Source organism: Trachemys scripta, chromosome 2, assembly GCF_013100865.1.
Source record: "Trachemys scripta elegans isolate TJP31775 chromosome 2, CAS_Tse_1.0, whole genome shotgun sequence".
Classification (NCBI taxonomy): domain Eukaryota; kingdom Metazoa; phylum Chordata; order Testudines; family Emydidae; genus Trachemys; species Trachemys scripta.
Window position 1 is genome coordinate 209109183 of NC_048299.1, and position 19005 is coordinate 209128187.

The 19005-nt window shown below is 44.1% G+C and overlaps 1 protein-coding gene across 1 annotated transcript in view; it reads right to left on the minus strand.

Moving 5' to 3' along the window:
• LOC117871813 (ras-related protein Rab-10-like) overlaps positions 1-19005 on the minus strand; it is a 46747-nt gene that overhangs the window by 14875 nt on the left and 12867 nt on the right. The window contains exon 4 of the mRNA XM_034759570.1: positions 6104-6193. Coding sequence (XP_034615461.1) covers positions 6104-6193 — 90 coding nt within the window. The remainder of the gene's footprint in view (positions 1-6103; positions 6194-19005) is intronic.

Sequence of the window (19005 nt, forward strand, 5' to 3'; positions counted from 1 at the left end):
ACTGTTGGTGTGGTGAAAAGACAGAATTCACAGCTATTCTGAGGACCCAGGCTTGCTGGTTATGCTGGTTTATACAGTTGGAAATTTGGAGAAGACGACAAAGGGCTGGATCATTTCCTTCCACTGGAGGGAGCCAATGGGGGATTGGAGTGGAATCTCTGCAAGGACAGTGCAGTCAAAGAGTTTATCCCCTCTCCCTTCCATGCAGTAAAGGGAGGTCCATGTGCAGACTTCCCTTCTATGCATGGAACTGAGGGACAGGATCCCACTCACAGAGAACAATGAAGTTTACAATGTACACAAAATCCTGTGAGGCTCAGAGTATGCCTACACCGCAATTAAAAACCTGTGGCTGACCCGTGCCAGCTGACTTGGGCTCCTGGGGCTCAGGCTAAGGGGCTGTTTTACTGTGGTGTGGACGTTCGGGCTCAAACTGGACACTGGGCTCTAGGATCCTGCAAAGTGGGAGGGTCCCAGAGCTTGGGCTGCAGCCTGAGCCTGAACGTCTACACCACAATTAAGCAGCCGCTTAGCCCGAGCCCCCCGCAGATCAGCTGGCACGGGCCAGCCACAGGTGTCTAATTGCAGTGTAGACATACCTTTAGTAGCTCCCAGATCTCAAGCTCATTTGGAAGCTTCTCCGTTGGAAAAAAATTGTCAACTGTTGGCAATTCTGTATGCTTTTCAACCAGTTCTAGTTACAACTCAGATTACATTCCTTTTAAAAATAAACAAGCAAAATAAATTATGTTTTGGGGTGCAGGAAGCAAAAATGCTAATCTGCTCTCCCTGCCCCCAAAATTCAAAAGTCAGGCTCGAAAATGCCAGAAGGCATTAGGCAAAATTGCTGTATGTTGTGCTTGGACTGGTGTAAAAAGTTATGGTCAATGTGTTATAAGGATATTGAAGACAATAAAACAACAACAATTTAGAGCAGTGGTTCTCAACCTTTTCAGACTATTGTACCCCTTTCAAGAGTCTGATTTGTCTTGCGTATCCCAAGTTTCATCTCACTTAAAAATGACTTGCTTACAAAATCAGACATAAAAATACAGACGTGTCAAAGCACACTATTTCTGAAAAATTGCTTACTTTCTCATTTTTACCATATAATTATAAAATAAATTGATTGGAATGTAAATTGTACTTATTTTTCAGTGTGATACTTGAGCCTGTTTTTCACTTGTGAACCTTGTCATTCAGCGGCTGCTGGCCAGGCACCCAGCTCTGAAGTCAACGCTGCCACCAGCACCCGCACAGAAGTAAGGGTGGCATGGTATAGTATTGCCACCTATAGCCTGCGCTGCTGCTGCTGGTGGCGCTGTTGTCTTCAGAGCTGCCGAAGAGTGGCGGCTGCTGGCTGGGGAGTTCATATTGTTTATGATGCGGGAGGACTATTTTTTTTAATCCTGCTCCCGTCCTGCAATACCTACTCGCACTTGCTCCCACATTGTTTGTTGAATTTTTATTCTGCTCCTGTTATTATGGCAGTGGGTTCTGCAGGACCTGCAGGATCCCTGTCCCGCTGCAGGGCTCTAGAGACTGTTGTAAAACTAGACAAATATCTAGATGAGCTGTTCTTCCTCCTGGAAACCTCTACATTCCCCTGGCTGAGAACCACTGATTTAGGGGAAAGATTTTATTTACGTAAGAGAAAGAGAGATAATGTTACTAGCTTTGCTTTTTAAATAGGTAAAATTTCTGTCAAAATGAATGACCACAAAAAAAGAAACTTACTTGTAATATAAACTACTTCATACTGTCAAGATTAAATTGTATGACATAAATGTCATCTTCCGAGTGGCAGAAGTGAGAGAATTACAAAATCAAATGGTTTCATAAGAAATTCTCTCAATGAAATTGGGTTTTTCTACTATAAAATGGGATAATGTGTCCAGAATTTTGAGGTACCTTCAGGAAGAGCCAATATACAGGAGAATCTTGCAGGATCCATAAATCCTCCCTGCGGGATTCTGCAAAGGAATAATTCTTGTGGCTTGCAGTTCTGAGTGTAGTATAAAATAGATTAATCTGAATCACTCATTGGCAGACTTGGTATTCTAAGATTTTATTTTCATTAATATACACTTTTTAAAATTGGAGTGAGTGGACAGTGTTAGCTATTTCCTTGCTTATGGAACCTTTCACCAACTGACTCATTCAAGATTCTCTAGAGTTCTGAAATCATATTAGAAAAAGAAACACTTAGTATGACTAAAGAGTGCTTCAAAACACCGGAGAAATCTAGGGAGCAGACTGGCTGGTGAAGAGGTAATGATTTGTTAAAAAAAAATTGTTAAAAGAAATATATGGTTGCATGGTTAAGCATTCAGAAGTCAGAAAATACCATATTTAACAGTCTGTGAAACCTTAACACTGCCCCCTTGTGTATATGCATTATAATAGACTCCCGTTACATGATCACTTTGTTTAAAAATGGTATATAAATACACACACAGAACATCTTGTATTACTCTGTGCAGGCTAGACAAACTCCATGAAAATCTTCAAATTCAGTGTGTATAATGAATGAGGGAACTGTGCACTTTAAAAGATACAGCTTGCAATACTGTTCACAAGGTGACATTATTATTTATTATATTACTTTAGAATTTCAAAATCTGAAAAAAATGGTTAAATGCTAACAAAACATCCTGTCTCATATAAGGTGGGGACTCTGCCTGATGGAGTGTCCACATTATGAATGAGATAAAGGCTGCTTCCCAACCTTATGCATGCATACAATTTTCAGCAGCAAAAGCCAGTGTATCCTGAGAGTTATAGCCACAATATCAGGATGTGCCTCCCTGATCTCCCAGTGGGTTCGGAGAGAGAGTAATTTGCTACGGCTCTTTAAAGGGTACAGCATACTTCTCCCTATGTGCCCTCCCCACCCCCACCCCCCCTCACACACACACTCAGCTCCACTATTCTCACTCCCTTTCTAGCAAGTTGGACCTAGAGGTTATAAGATAAATGATTATGCAATCTTAACTACACCCAAGGACTTGTGTACTTTGAAGCATAGCCCTTTGGTTTCTGAGGCACACTAGTACATCAATACGAACATTTTGAGGCAGCTCCATTTAAATTAAAAAATACATGTTTTGTTTATCTAAGTGTGAAAGCAAATAAAGCAATCAGTACAGTAGCCCCTGTATTATTAATTTTGATATTCAATACATTTTACACAGTTCTCACATTTTCAGTTTTCCACGTGCTTCCAGATTTGTATGTTGTCACACTGCAGAAATGGTTAGGGAGAAGCTGCAGGTATTGGCAGCTGGGGCTTTGGGCATCTAAGAACAAAGCCAGTCAAAAAAAATGCTATTTATATTTCATGAAAATTTTCTAAAAAAAGCATCAAAATGTTCATGTTTGAAATTTTTCTCAGAATCTGTTCAGTTTTTGATGAAAGAAAACATTGTTGGTTTTTACTCCCCACTAGAAAAGTAAGATGAAAGTAAAAAATGGAAGAAAAAGATGAGAAAAATAAAATGCCCCCCCATTCTCATTTTTTGAAAACCCCAAATGTTCTGTTTTTTCATTAAAAAAGCCCCAGAAATTCAACAAAACAAAAATTTTCCATGAAAATTCTCATTTTGGTCAAAAGGCCATACTTTTGTGGATCAGCTCTACCTAAGAAGGCATGGAAGGTGATCTGGTAATGTGGGATAAGTACTTTACCTGGATATGTCTGAGAAAACGTTCAGCAGCAAAAGGGTTAACAATGATGAAATTCAAAACTCTCTGGCCATATCCTCAGCTAACATAAATCTGCGTAGGTCCATGGACTTCAGTGGAACGTTGTCATGTTACACTACCTGAGGATTTGGCACATCACCTTTATAATTACGGTGTCCAGATAGCAACTGTGAAAAAAAACAGGACGGGGGTGGGGGGTAATAGGTGCCTATACAAGAAAAAGTCCCAAAAAAACAGGACTGTCTCTATAAAAACGGGACATCTTGTCACCCTATTTATAATTCATTGTTAAAATCGATTGATATGAATGGAACAGCTAGTACATGTCTTAGGGTTATTGCTGCAGGCTGTCTGCACAGTCAGGAAGACAACATTTCCATTCACATTTTCACAAAGATTAGGACTAGAAATAACTTTAAAAACTTCAGAAAACTTAGATTTGGAAGCAAAATTCAACATGCAGCAAATTCCATGGCCATAGAATAAACATATTGCTGATTATAGCTGGAGTGCTATTTATTTATAAATTAGAACCTTCCTCAATCCAACTCCCAAAAGTGCAAAGAACAGTGGAACCCCAAATAGAAGATAAAACCACAACAATAAAAAGAGAATTCTTGGGTGCTAACCCTGGTGAGCCGCGTGTCAAACGTTGCTGACCCCTGGTCTATAGCAAAGGCCCTACCAAATTCATGGTCCATTTTGGTCAATTTCATGGTCATGGGATTTTTAAAATTGTAAATTTCATGATTTCAGTTATTTAGATCTGAAATTTCACAGTGTTGTAATTGTAGGGGTCCTGACCCAAAAAGGAGTTGTGAATGGTGGGTTGCAAGGTTATTTTATGGAGGGTTGCGGTACTGCAACCCTTACTTCTGCGCTGCTACTGGCGGCGGTGCTGCCCTCAGAGCTGGGCAACTGGAGAGCGGAGGCTGCTGTCCTGGAGCCCAGCTCTGAAGGCAGAGCCACCGCCAGCAGCAGCACAAAAGTAAGAATGACATGACCCTCAGTCAGCACTGCCACTCTCTGGCCGCTCAGCTCTGAAGGCAGCAGCACAGAAATAAGGGTGGCATGGTATGGTATTGCCACTCTTACTTCTGCACTGCTGCTGGCGGAGTACCGCCATCAGAGCTGGGCGCCCAGCCACCAGCCACCACTCTCTAGCCACCCAGCTCTGTAGGCAGCGCAGAAGTAAGGCTGGCAATACCGTGGCCCCCCTAAAATAACCTTGCAACCCCCTGCAACTCCCTTTTAGGTCAGGACCCCCAATTTGAGAAACGCTGATCTCCCCCATGAAATCTGGATAGTATAGGGTAAAAGCACACAAAAGACCAGATTTCATGGTGGGAGACCAGATTTCATGGTCCATGATGCGTTTTTCATGGCCGTGAATTTGGTAGGGCCCGACCTATAGCAGTGGCTCTCAACCTTTACAGACTACTGTACCCTTTTCAGGCGTCTGATTTGTCTTACGTACCCCCAAGTTTCATCTCACTTCAAATCTACTTGCTTATAAAATCAAACAGAAAAATATAGTAAGTGTCACAAGCACACTGTTACTGAAAAAGTTTGCTTATTTTCTCATTTTTACCATATAATTATAAAATAAATCAATTGGAATAAAAATATTGTACTTACATTTCAGTGTATAGTATATAGAGCAGTATAAACAAGTCATTGTCTATATGAAATTTTAGTTTGTACTGACTTCGCTAGTGCTTTTTATGTAGTCTGTTGTAAAACTGGGCATATATGTGGATGAGTTGATGTACCCCCTAAAAGACCTTTGCATACCCAAATTTGCAGTCGTTGGGCCTATTTTTCCTCTCACTGATTGATACTAAGTGATATTGTTAAGGAAGTGATATTTTTATTTCATAGACTCAAAGGGGTACAATAGAGTAATGCAACTCCAGACTTTCTGTTGCTTGTGGTCTTGTGAACAAGACAATGAAAATCATGCCTTAAAGACAGCAAGGCAAGAGTCATAGATACTGCTGACGAAGAATACTGATATATCATGTTTTAGAAAAATGCCACGGAATGAAATAAGTATTGTATTTTAACATCCCACTTAAAAACAATAACCTGAAAATGCAGACTCCAAAATATTTTTAAAGTCTAACTCTGAAATAAAAGAGTTTTCAGGTGTTATGCTAGAAAGTATACAATAAAAATATTTTAAAGTTAAACTTTTATAATAATCAGTGTTCTAAAGATAACAACTAGTAAAGTTATTTGCCATATTCTGCTAATATATTAAGGAAGTATTCTTTTGCAGCAATTCATAACAAAATATTTGGACTCAGGAACATTTTAGTTTTTAAGGTCAGAGTTCACACTCAAATACCAAAATACTTTGCAGGGCTTGGAGAAAATACCAGTGATCAATGCCTACCTTTTCTCCTCTATGCTTTGGAATTACACGTTCTGTCTCCTTATCACACTTGTTACCCAACAGTACTATATCCACCTCGTCATCTGCTTTCTAATAACAAAAGAAGAGAAACAATATTAACATGTATCATGAAGTTTAAAAAACGAAATACACACCCCTTTTTCCATTCTAACCTTCAACATTTTATTTCTTTGAAATAAAGTGTTAATCTTTGCCCCGACCTTTTCAAGGATAAATAGAGATGCTCCCTAGAGAGCTACAAGGATCTCACTGACTAGGACAGGACATCACAATGTAAAGTAATGCAGAGTGGCAGACTGTGAGCATGTGATGGAGTAGACTATAATTTGCTGATCCTTTGAAAAGATACAAGGTATATAGCCTCCATCTTCTGATGAATGCTTGATGCTGATGATTTGGGAGGCAGGAAATACCCCCCAACTTAAGTCCCCTTAGAGCAGTGTTTCCCAAACTTGGGACGCTGCTTGCTTAGGGAAAGCCCCCGGCGGGGTGGGCCGGTTTGTTTACCTGCCATGTCCGCAGGTCTGGCCAATCGTGGCTCCCACTGGCCGCAGTTCACTGCTTCAGGCCAATGGGAGCTGCTGGAAGCGGTGGCCCTCGACCTGTGCCGCTTCCAGCAACTCCCATTGGCCTGGAGCAGCGAACCGCGGCCAGTGGGAGCCGCGATCGGCCGAACCTGTGGATGCAGCAGCTAAACAAACCAACCCGGCCCGCCAGGAGCTTTCCCTAAACAGCGGCATCCCAAGTTTGGGAAACACTGCCTTAGAGGAATACTATAGAGGAATTTCCACCTGGAATTCAACAATTTCCACCCCACCATCAACCTCAGCCTGGACCAGTCCACACAAGAGATCCACTTCCTGGACACTACAGTACAAATAATTGATGGTCACATAAACACCACCCTATACCGGAAACCTACTGACCGCTATACGTATCTACATGCCTCCAGCTTCCATCCAAGACACATCACACGATCCATTGTCTACAGCCAAGCCCTAAGATACAACCGAATTTGCTCCAACCCCTCAGACAGAGACAAACACCTACAAGATCTTTATCAAGCATTCGTAAAACTACAATACCCACCTGGGGAAGTGAGGAAACAGACTGACAGAGCAAGACGGGTACCCAGAAATCACCTACTGCAGGACAGGCCCAACAAGGACAATAACAGAACACCACTGGCCATCACATACAGCCCCCAGCTAAAACCTCTCCAGCACATTATCCACGATCTACAACCTATCCTGGAAAATGATCCCTCACTCTCACAGACCTTGGGAGGCAGGCCAGTCCTCGCTTACAGACAACCCCCCCACCTGAAGCAAATACTCACCAGCAACTACACACCACACCACAGAAACACCAACCCAGGAACCTATCCCAGTAGCAAACCTCGTTGCCTACTCTGTCCCCATATCTACTCTGGCAACAGCATCAGAGGACCCAACCACATCAGCCACACCATCAGGGGCTCATTCACCTGCACATCCACTAATGTCATATATGCCATCATGTGCCAGCAATGCCCCTCTGCCATGTACATTGGCCAAACCGGACAGTCCCTCCGCAAAAGAATAAATGGACACAAATCGGACATCAGGAATGGTAACATACATAAGCCAGTAAGTGAACACTTCAATCTCCCTGGTCATTCTATTACAGATTTAAAAGTCACTATCATTGAACAAAAAAACTTCAGAAACAGACTTCAAAGAGAAACAGCAGAACTAAAATTCATTTGCAAATTCAACACCATTAATCTGGGCTTGAATAGGGACTGGGAGTGGCTGGCTCACTACAGAAGCAGCTTTTCCTCTCCTGGAATTGACACCTCCTCATCTATTATTGGGAGTGGACTATATCCACCCTGATTGAATTGGCCCTGTCAACACTGGTTCTCCACTTGTGAAGTAACTCCCTGCTCTCCATGTGTCAGTATATAATGCCTGCATCTGTAACTTTCACTCTATGCATCCGAAGAAGTGAGGTTTTTACTCACGAAAGCTTATGCCCAAATAAATCTGTTAGTCTTTAAGGTGCCACCAGACTCCTTGTTGCCTTAGAGGAATGTGACGCATGGGCTGGCACATTAGTTAGGTCTACCTTCTAGCACTCATGCGTACAATGGAAAGAGTTGTCATATTGCCTGAGCACATGGGGTAAGATAAGAGGCGCCTGGTACCCTCTCTACCTTCCATTCTTGAACATCAGATGGTAGCACTGTGCCCAAAATGTCCAACCTCACCATGATAAAAGTTAGATTATTCCAAAACCTTCTAAGAAAAGCAACTATAGTCTCATCCTACTCTTACTAAGGTAAATAGCAAAACCTCATCAACCTCAAAAGGAGCAAGATCAAGCCTACTATCCTTTGTCTACAGTCAGTTTTCCTGCTAATCCAGCAAAGTTACATACTTTGATACCTTACATTATCATTATTTTAGGCCAGGCTATCATAACTGTGCATGTCTGAAACAGTGAAAAGGGAAGTGAGAAGTTCAGCAACAGAACCTGGAACTTGCCAACTGTCACGTGTTCTGAAATAAGTAATATTAATAGACATTTAAAACCACTTTTTGTGACTTGAATGAACAGAATTGATGGCTTCAGTCCAGCTCCTGGTGCACCGGCAGCCAGATTACAAAACACTACCATCACACACCACCATCATAACTGCAACTGAGTAAAATGCTTGTCAGTATCAAAAGAGGCCAGGGAATGAATGGGCATGGAGAATGAGTTGCACTTCCATCTCCAAGATGGTCCAAGTAGATCAAAATTAGGGAAGTTTGCTTTGCTACAGCCAATACGATTAACATATATAGATAAACAGAAACACTTCAGTCTATTGTAGACCCATCACTCCTGAGACCTTCGACAAACTCTAAGGACTAGTCTACACTAGAATTGCGACAGCAGCACAGCTGTACCGATGTAGCTGCACCGCTGTAGCGCTGCTAGTGCAGACACTCTATGCTGATGGGAGAGAGCTCTGCCATCAGCATAATTACTCCACCTCCCAGATCTCTCCTGCTGACATAGAATCATAGAATATCAGGGTTGGAAGGAACCTCAGGAGGTCATCTAGTCCAACCCCCTGCTCAAACCAGGACCAACCCCCAGACAGATTTTTTACCCCAGTTCCCTAAAATGGCTCCCTCAAGGACTGAACTCACAACCCTGGGTTTAGCAGGCCAATGCTCAAACCACTGAGCTATCCCTCCTCCCCATAGCACTGTCCACAATGGTGCTTAGGGCGGTGTAACTTACATTGCTCAGAGGGGTGGCTTTTTCATACCTCTGTGCCACTTAAATTATACCGAAGTGAGGGCTAGTGTGTACAAGTCCCAAAAGGAATATACATCCAACCCCTTCCTCCAACACACACACCCACACACACACCTTCAGAGAAATGCAAAAAAGAATCTTTATTCATTAAACGATCATAGAATCATTATTTTTAGTATACCTGCACTTTTTACAACTAAGTTGCTTCATTTGAAAAGTATGGCACAAGGCACAATTATTTATTACTAGGGTACACCATTTCATTTTTTTAATCCACTCTCATTTTAGAGTCAGCTAATCTCATTCCATAACTGCAGATGATGTTCAAGATAATGTTGCATTAAAATGAAGTAAGCTCATCACAAGAGTACAAAGTACAGATCTAAAATAATGAATCAATCTAATCTGGATTAATAGACCAAAATGCTGGCTGCTTCAGAATGCACTGGAGCTTTACTCATTAAGGTCAATGGTTCTTCTACATAAAATTACATACATCAGTCCCTAAAATAGGATATAGTAAATAGACAATTTAAACACATCACATAATCAACTTATTTTATTTGAGAGATTTTATGTATCTAAAATTTTTAATGACATTTGACTTTACTTTGAAGTAAAAGGTCAAAAGGAAATGTTAATACTTATTGTGTAAAAATATGGTATTCATGATTTAAATGAATTAATTTCTGTACATACAAAAAGTATAAATATCCTTGCGATAGGAATGTTCTTTCAAAACAACTTCAAATCGTAAGTAACAACTAAAAAGGCTTAAGACAACGGCTCTTTCAGAAATCTATTATTTCTTTGCTAATTTAATCATAAGTTTACATTTTTATAGCATCTTTCTACCAAGGATCTCAAAGTGCTTTGCAAATATTATAGCTCTTTTTGGAAGTCTGAAAAAGCTCATAGTCACTGGCCACACCTTCATTTTGGGAAACTAGATGTTAAGCTGAATTTCTACCTTCCCTTTTTTTTTTTTTTTTTTTAAGTTGGTTATGTAGATGATAGTTTTGGAAATGAAAATCACTACGAATTGCTAAGGCTGAAATCTGACTGTAGCCAAATCCTTAGCTGGTGAAAATCAGCATCAGTAGTGCTATGCTGATTTACACCTGCACAGACTATGGCCCTCTGATTTTTCCTAAAATTCAGGATATTCATGGCCTTTCCTACAGTTACCCAGGAATATCCCTTTGGACTTAAAAATCCATAGCCAGAAGTCCCTAACTTTTGGGAGATGGGGGGGGAGGGAAATGGACCCCTAACTAATTAGCAGCTGTGAATGTGCTACTGCTGAAGTGGCCACTGATGAAGCTACTGCAGCCACAAGTAGGGCTGGGCAGGAAATGGTTTGTGCATTCTGAATTTTTTTTTTTTTTTGAAATTTTGAAAATATTTCCCATCCCAAATCAGGACCATGAAAATGTTAATGAACCAACCAATCAAACAAACAAAAAATTCAGTTTGGGTCAATTGAAAGAAGTTACACACCCTGTACAATAACAATGGTTCTTCAAGATGTGTGTCCCCTACAAGTGCTCCACTGTAGGTGAGCTAGAGCTCTCCTGTGACTTTGAATGGAGGTTTCTTATAGCAGTGTCTGTTTCGCCCGTGCATCCGTGTTAGTCAGTCTCCTGCCCCACACCGTTGTTATATAGCACAGCATGGGCGAACCATGGAAGAGTTCTTTCTCTACTATGAAGCTTTATGGCAAAGAACTCCAAAGGAGAGGGGAAGGAGCTCAGATAGTGAAGCACCCATAGGGACACACATCTCGAAGAACCACAGTTTCTGCACAGGGTGAGTAACTGTTTCTTCTTCGTCAAGTAGTGTCCCTACAGGTGCCCAACTCTAGGTGATTACCAAGCAGTACCCTCTAAGGCAGAGGAGGCTTTGGAGTCGAGTCCTGTACGGCGGAAAGTACAGCTGAGCCAAAGACAGTAGTAGAGGCGGAGTCATGTATTATCACATAGTGTTCGGTGAATGAATGTACAGATGCCCAAGTAGCAGCTTTATAAGATTTCGATAATCAGAATGTTCTTGAGGAAGGTAATAAAGGACGCAATGAATCTTGTAGAATCAGTGCGTATATCCGAAAGTGGCTGAATATTGCAAGATTGGTGACAAAAGTTAATGCAGCCCGATAACCACTTAGAAAGCCTATGTCTAGAGACAGCTGATCCTTTTGACCTATCTGATAGCGAGACAAATAACTTGTGGATCTTTCTGAAGGGCTTTGTTCTGTCTACTAGATAGAAGGCCAGGGCTCTCCTGACATCCCTGGTGTGCAGCAGTGCCTCCTGGCAATATGGATGTGGTTTGGGGTGGAAGATAGGCAGGTGAATGGGCTGACTGAGATGGAACTCGGAAGAAACCTTAGGGAAGAATTTGGGGTGTGGCCACAGAATGACTTTGTCTTTAAAGAAAACCCATGAAGGGGGAGTATGCCATCAGGGCCCCTATTTCTCTAACCCGTCGTGCCGACGAGATGGCTATCAGGAATGCCATCTTCATTGACAAATATAGCAGTGAGCAGATCGCCCTTCAAACCTCTGGCTATCTTGTGAGGCATTTAAGGACCAGGTTCAGGTCCCATACTGAAGTAGGTTGGACTGGTGGATAGAGGTTTCCCAGCCCTCTGAGAAATCTCATTGTGGTCAGGTGGGCAAAGATGGAATAACCCAGAAAGCCGTGACGGCTGCCAGGTGGACCCTTATGGAGTTCATCAATAGACCAGAGATTTTCAGAGTTAGGGTGTATTCCAGTATATCCAAAAGAGATGTGGTCATTGGTGGAATCTGTCTGCAGCCATGCCAGCTGGCAAACTGTATCCATTTTTGAGACTATGTGTACCAAATAGACTGTTTCTTGTTGTGTAATAGTTCTCTTTTTACACCTCCTGAGCAGGCTGTCTCTAATCCTGATCTAAGCCATCAGCCAACCATACTTTGAGATGAAGAACCATGAGTTTGGGATGAAAAATCTTCCCACCCTCCTGGGAGAGAAGATGGAGAGCTGTGTGAAGAGTTATTGGACAGCAAACAGTCAGCTGTAACTGGTAAGGAAGCCATGTTTGTTTGGGCCAGGGCCAGAACTATTAGGATGACTCTGGCTTTGTCTTCCTTTATTTTGAGCATAACTTTGGCTATCAGGGGAGTCACTGGGAATGCATACAGTACGGATGATGACCACTGAAGGTGAAAAGCATCCCCTAGGGACTGGTGAACCAATCCACCCCTCAAGGAGGAGTGGTTGCATTTCTTGTTTGACTCTGTGGTGAACAAGTCTACCTGAGGGGTGCCTCATTAACGAAATATGTGGAAGTCTACTTCCCAATTGTGGGCTTAGAAGAAGTGTCTGCTGAGTGCATCTGCAGTCATGCTCTGAAGCCCTGGGAGATAGACTGCTGTGTTGGTAATCTGGTTGCACATGAACCAATTACAAAGCCTGACAGCCTCGGTGCAAAGGGAGGGGGATCCTGTTCCTCTTTGGCAATTGATGTACAACATGAATGACATATTGTCTGTCATAATCTTTAGGTGTTTGCCCCTGATTAGCGGTAGGAATCGGAGACAGGCGTATCTGACTACTCTGAGTTCCAAGAGCTTGATGTCTAGCATCCAGGAGGTTGACATCCACTTGCCCTGGATCGTGTAAGTGTCTAGATGAGCTCCTCACCCTAGCAGAGAGGTGTCCGTCATTATGATGACCGTTGGGGGAAATAGGACTCTTGTACACACATTGTGATGGTCTTTCCACCAGTTGAGGGATTGTTTTACAGAGGTAGGTACAGAAAGAAGCAGATTTAAATTGTGTCTGGTTGGTGAACAGACAATTCTGAGCCACCCTTTAAGGTAGCATATTCAAAGTCTGGCATATTCTGTAATGAAGGTGGTGGCTGCCATGTGTCGCAGTAATTGAACACAGTTCTTGATTGTGATTTGGGCACTGAGCTGAATTGTGTTTTCTATATTGGAAAGAGCCACAAATCTGTGTAGAGGAAGTTAGGTGCTTGCTGTTACTGAATCAAAATGTGTCCTTATGAATTCTAAGTTTTGCACAGGGATCAAGGTGGATTTTTGTATGTTCAATTGCAGGCCCAATTCAAAGAAGAGATCAGAAGTTTCCCGAGACATCAGTTCCAAGGAGTGGCCTTTCAGCAACCAGTCGTCCAGGCAAGGGAATACTAAGATACCTTTCCTGCGGAGCTGTGCAGCTACTACCAATTTGACCTTCAAGAAGACCATTAGGGCATATGATAGGCCAAAGGAGAGCACTTGGTATTGAAAACAGTCATGGCCAACCATGAAACATAGGAATTGTTTGTGGATGGGTGGACAGCGATGTGGAACTATGCATCTTGAAGGTCGAGGGCTGAGAACCAATCCCCTTGTTCTAGTGATGGAATTATCGCTGCAAGTGTCATCATTTTGAATTTCTGTGCCTTCACACAGGTGTGGAGTAGTATCAGGTCTAGGGTGGGTCTCTAACCTCCACTCTTTATTGGTACCAGGAAGTATCTTGTACAAAACCCCTTTCCTCTGTGCTGCATGGGGACTGGTTCTATAGCTCCCAAACGTAAGAATGTCTATTTCTTGACAAAGCATGCTCTTGTGAGAGGGGACCCTGAAGAGGGATGGGACGGGGGGGGGGGTTCGTTGGCGGGAATGAAGTAAAGTGGATCGTGTAGTTTGTGGAGATGATCTCCAAAGCCCATTTGTCTGTAGTGATCGACTCCCAGGCTCACCTGAAATGGTGAAAGTGATCGCCGAAGAGAGGAAGGCTGGTGAATAGGTGCAGCTGAAGAAGATGAGGATGGCAATTCAGGCCCTTAACCAACATGTCAAAATTGCTGCTTGGAGGTGGACAGGTGTGAGGCAGGAGGCTGAGAAGAGGACGGTTTCCTTCTCTGAGATCTCTGCCTCTTGTGGTGTGACTCATAGGCTCTCTGGGAAGTAAGGAATTGGACATGGCGGGCTCTCTGGGCTCTTTGAGACTTGCTGAGTTTTCTCTTCTAGGTGGGTGTTGTGATAAAGTTCCTCCTCTACCTTGGTGGGTCCTGCGCTTATTGGCGGATTTGCTCGCCTCAGAGATTCAAGGCAGCCCTCAGTCTGGCCACTTTTGTGGCTCAAATCTGCTGTTTTACTCAGATAACCTCATCACTGGCTAGCGTGGGGAAAAGGAAGGAGAACAATCCCCGCAGACTCTGCTGATCCACCATGTGGGTCATGGAACTGCCCAGAGACCTTCTCCTCTGGTGGAACCCACAGTCCAGGTCAACTCCTCCTGTGTCTGATCAGGAGTTGGGAGGTCTGGGGGGGAAGCTGGGCCCGCCCTCTACTCCGGATTCCAGCCCAGGGCCCTGTGGACTGTAGCTGTCTAGAGTGCCTGCTGGAACAGCTGTGCGACAGCTACAACTCCCTGGGCTACTTCCCCATAGCCTCCTCCCAACACCTTCTTTATCCTCACCACAGGACCTTTCTCCTCGTGTCTGATAATGCTTGTACTCCTCAGTCCTCCAGCAGTACAGTTTCTCACTCTCCGCTCCTAGTGCTTCTTACTCCCAGCTCCTCGCATGCACAGCACAAACTGAAGTGAGGTCCTTTTTAAACTCAGGTGCCTTGATTAGCCAGTCTATCCTAATTGATTCTAGCAGTTTCTTCTTAATTGGCTGCAGGTGTCCTAATTAGCCTGCCTGCCTTAAGTGGTTCCAGCAAGTTCCTGCTTGTTCTGGAACAGCCCCTGTTACTTTACCCAGGGAAAAGGGATCTACTTAATCTGGGACTAATATATCTGCCTTCTAACACTCTCCTGTAGCCCGCCCACTTCCTGGTTCCCAATAGGAACACTCTCCTGCAGCCATCTGGCCTGACCCCGTCATATAACATAAATACGAAGAGAACGCAAGGTAGCGCTAGAGGCCTTCAGTGTTCACAGAGACTCGTCCATGCTATCCGTGAACAACTCAGACCCATCAAAACCAAAGTCCTCTACTGTACTCTGGACCTCTTTTGGGAATTTAGAGAGTTGGAGCCAGGAAACTCTTCTAATTACCACCAACGTAGCGATCGAACAGGAGGCGGTAGCAGCAGTATCAAGGGAGGCTTTTGGGTTGTCCTGGCAAATAGCTGACCCTCTATAATAATTGCCTGGAATGGTTCCCTGTGTTCTGTTGGCAAAAGGTTCATGAAAGACGTCAGCTTGATATAATTCATTTGGTTGTACTTTGCCATCAATGCCTGATAATTGGCAATTCTAAACTGTAGGGAGACTGAGGAATAAGACTTCCTCCCCAGTAGATCCAGACACTTGTGGTTTCTGTCATGAGGCCTGGTTTTAGCATGGTGCTGCCTACAATGTTCATTCACTGCATCAACTACCAAGAAGTTAGGTGAGGGATGGGAAAATAAAAATTCTGAGTCCTTTGTGAGGGCATAATGCTTCTTATCCACTCTTTTGCATATAGACAGAATAGATATTACAGTGTGCCAGGTGATCTTCACTGGGTTCAGCAGAGCTTCATTAACAGGCAGGGCTATGGGGGCTGATGACAGTGAGTGGAGGATGCTGAGCAGCTTAAGATAAGGCTCTGTCACCTCCTTGAGGGGAATCTGTAGGGAGTCTGAGAGTCTCTAGACCAGGTCCTGGAAATGTTTAAAATCATCCCCCAGGGATAGAGAAGGAGGCATGACTGCTTCATCCTGAGGGGAAGAGGAGATATTAGTCATAGGAGACATCCCTTCAACAACTCTGGCCTCCTGTAGGTGATGAAGGTTGCTCCTCTCTATGGCGGGTGACACTAGACACTCTGGAAAACTGTTGGTGATAAGTTGTCCAGGGGTTCCAACATGGCCAGGGAGGAGGTGCATAAGGCATAGGAGGTGGCACCCAAGGATGTTCATATGAGTGAGGCATTGGAGGTAATCATGGGCTGCAAACAGTTGCAGCTTCAATGGAGGCTTCTGGGCAGGGACCTCTATAGGAGTGAGGAGAACCCTGAACTGACACGTAAGAGACTGAGGCAAGGTCTTCATCAGAATCCTCTTCCTCAAGTTCACTCAGGAATGGTGGAATGCCTGGTACTGGGTGAAGTTCAGGCGATCTGGATGTTCTCGGTACTGACAGCATCTCAGCGCTGAGTAGCGCAGAATCACGTGTCTCAAATACAGCCAGGTCCTGGGAAAATTGGAATTCCTGCGGTACCATGAGGGTTATCAGTATGTAGGCTTTGGGCACTCGGAGGGAAGCACATTCACTGACGGTACCAAAGCTCTTGTGTGCTCCAAGGGAAGCGCGGTCAGTACCCGAGTGGGCTTTTCTGGTACAGAGGAAAAGCTCTTCTTGCCACCCCACTCTGATAACAGTACCGATGGTCTCTCCAGGCCCACGGCTTTGCTGCCTTGAGGTCTAGCTGTGCCCTTGGCACCTGAGGAACCAACAGCCTCAGAAGTACCTGATTGAAGAGCTGGTAAAGCTCAAGATACCAATGACCTCAATGTTTTAGAGCGAGGTTCTCTATCTGGCAAGCCACAGGCACATTCTTTCAAGGACAACTGTCAGAGCTCCATCTCAGACTGAGCAGTTGAGAAGGAACTGATGGCGGTTTGCCCGCACAATGCTGTATAACAACAGCCTGGGGCACAAGACTGCCTAACATGCATGTGTGGGCTAAATGGGCACTGCTATGAGAAATCTCCAATCAAAAGCACAGCGGGGCGCTCACACATCTAGAATGGTGCTCCTGTACGGACACTACTTGAAGAACATTTCATTTAGATTTTGAACTTTTTTTCTTTTTAAAAACCTTTTAAAACTTTTCTTTAATTTAAATTTACTAAAAATTCAAAATCAAAGTTGTTTTGACTCTAAGAAGTGAAACTCTCTGTTAAAAAATGTCACAACAATTTCAGAACTTTTTTTTATCCAAGCATAATTCAAGTCAGGAGATTCACTGAAACTAACCCTGGTTTGAGAACAGTTTCAGTTTCAACAAATCGGCATTTTTTGGCAAGAAAAAGGTTTGTTGAAAAATCCCCAAACAACTCTACCCACAATTTCCTTAGGAGCCAACTCATCAGTTTCGCAGTCATTACAGTATAACCACAAGGGAGAGCAGCTCAGTAACACAAATCAGAGTGATCTAGGAGACAAGACTATGCACCAAAGTAAGCATTCTACAGAGAGATTACATTACAGGGGTGTTGGGACAATTAGCCTATGTTTACAATACAAGCTAATAGTGTGATTGCCCTGCTCGGGTACACATACTCGCACAAGCTCTCATTGAGCTAGCACAGGTATAGATAGCAGACTAGCCATGATGCCACTAGTAACGGCAGCGGAGGCATGGCTGAGCTGTGCCAAATACAAACTTGCCTGAAACCAGGGACATTTCCTTGGCATGGCTCAGCCATGCCTCTACTGCTGGTGCCTGTGTTACCACAGCTACGCTGCTATTTATACTCAAGCTAGCTCTATGAGAACTAGCATGAGTATGTGTTCATGAGCAGGGGAATCATACCCCTAGCTCACAGGGTAGATGTAGCCTTAATTACTGTTTATAAAAGAGCTGTACACATGCTAAAACTAACTATTGCACATAATCTTTTCAAGAACTGTCCCCTGACATTTTTTTTAAATGGTATGCAAAGACCCTAGCACAGGGGTGGGCAAACTTTTTGGCCCGAGGGCCACATCGAGGTTGCACAATTGAATTGGAGGGCCGGGTAGGGAAGGATGTGCCTCCCCAAACAGCCTGGCCCCCTTCCCCTATCCACCCCCTCCTACTTTCCTGCCCCTGACTGCCCCCCTCAGAGCCCCCAACCAATTCCAAGCCCCCCTGTTCCTTGTCCCCTGACTGGCCCCTCCCGACCCCATCCACATCCCCGCCCCCTGACAGGCTCCCTGGGACTCCCACTGCCAACCCTCCCTGTTCCCCATCCCCTGACCGCCCCCCACAGAACCTCTGCCCCATCCAACCACCCCCTCCTCCCTGACTGCCCCCAAGGAACCCCCCCTCCCTTTCCCAACCCCCCTGCTCCCCGCCCCCTTACCAGCGGGAGCAGTGGGCCAGAGCGCAGCCTGTGCAGCGGCGTGGCTGCGGGGGAGGGGAAACAGCGGGGGAGGGGCTGGGGACTAGGCTTCCCAGCTGGGAGCTCAGGAGCCGGGCAGGATGGGCCCGCAGGCCGAATGTGGCCCGCAGGCTGTAGTTTGCCCATGTCTGCCCTAGAATGAGCTCCATCTCATCAGCAGCAGGATGCTGGTGGTGACACAAACACCTCCTTTTCTTATATAAAATTAATCAGTTAAGCCTGGATGTTCCAAAGAATCACCTCACTGACCCTCCAAAATCTCAGGCCACTGTAATTAAACAATTGAATAATTAAATAGTAATCAGGCCAGAAAAAAAGTGAGAATCACTTAATAGGCCAGTCGTTAGGACACTCACCCGAGAGGCGGCAGATCCCTCTTCAAATCCTTTCGCCCCATCAGAATGCGGAAGTACTCAAACCGGAGGACTTGCACATCCCAGGTGAGTACCCTCACCATTTGGGAAAATGCTATGAGAGAGGTCCTGC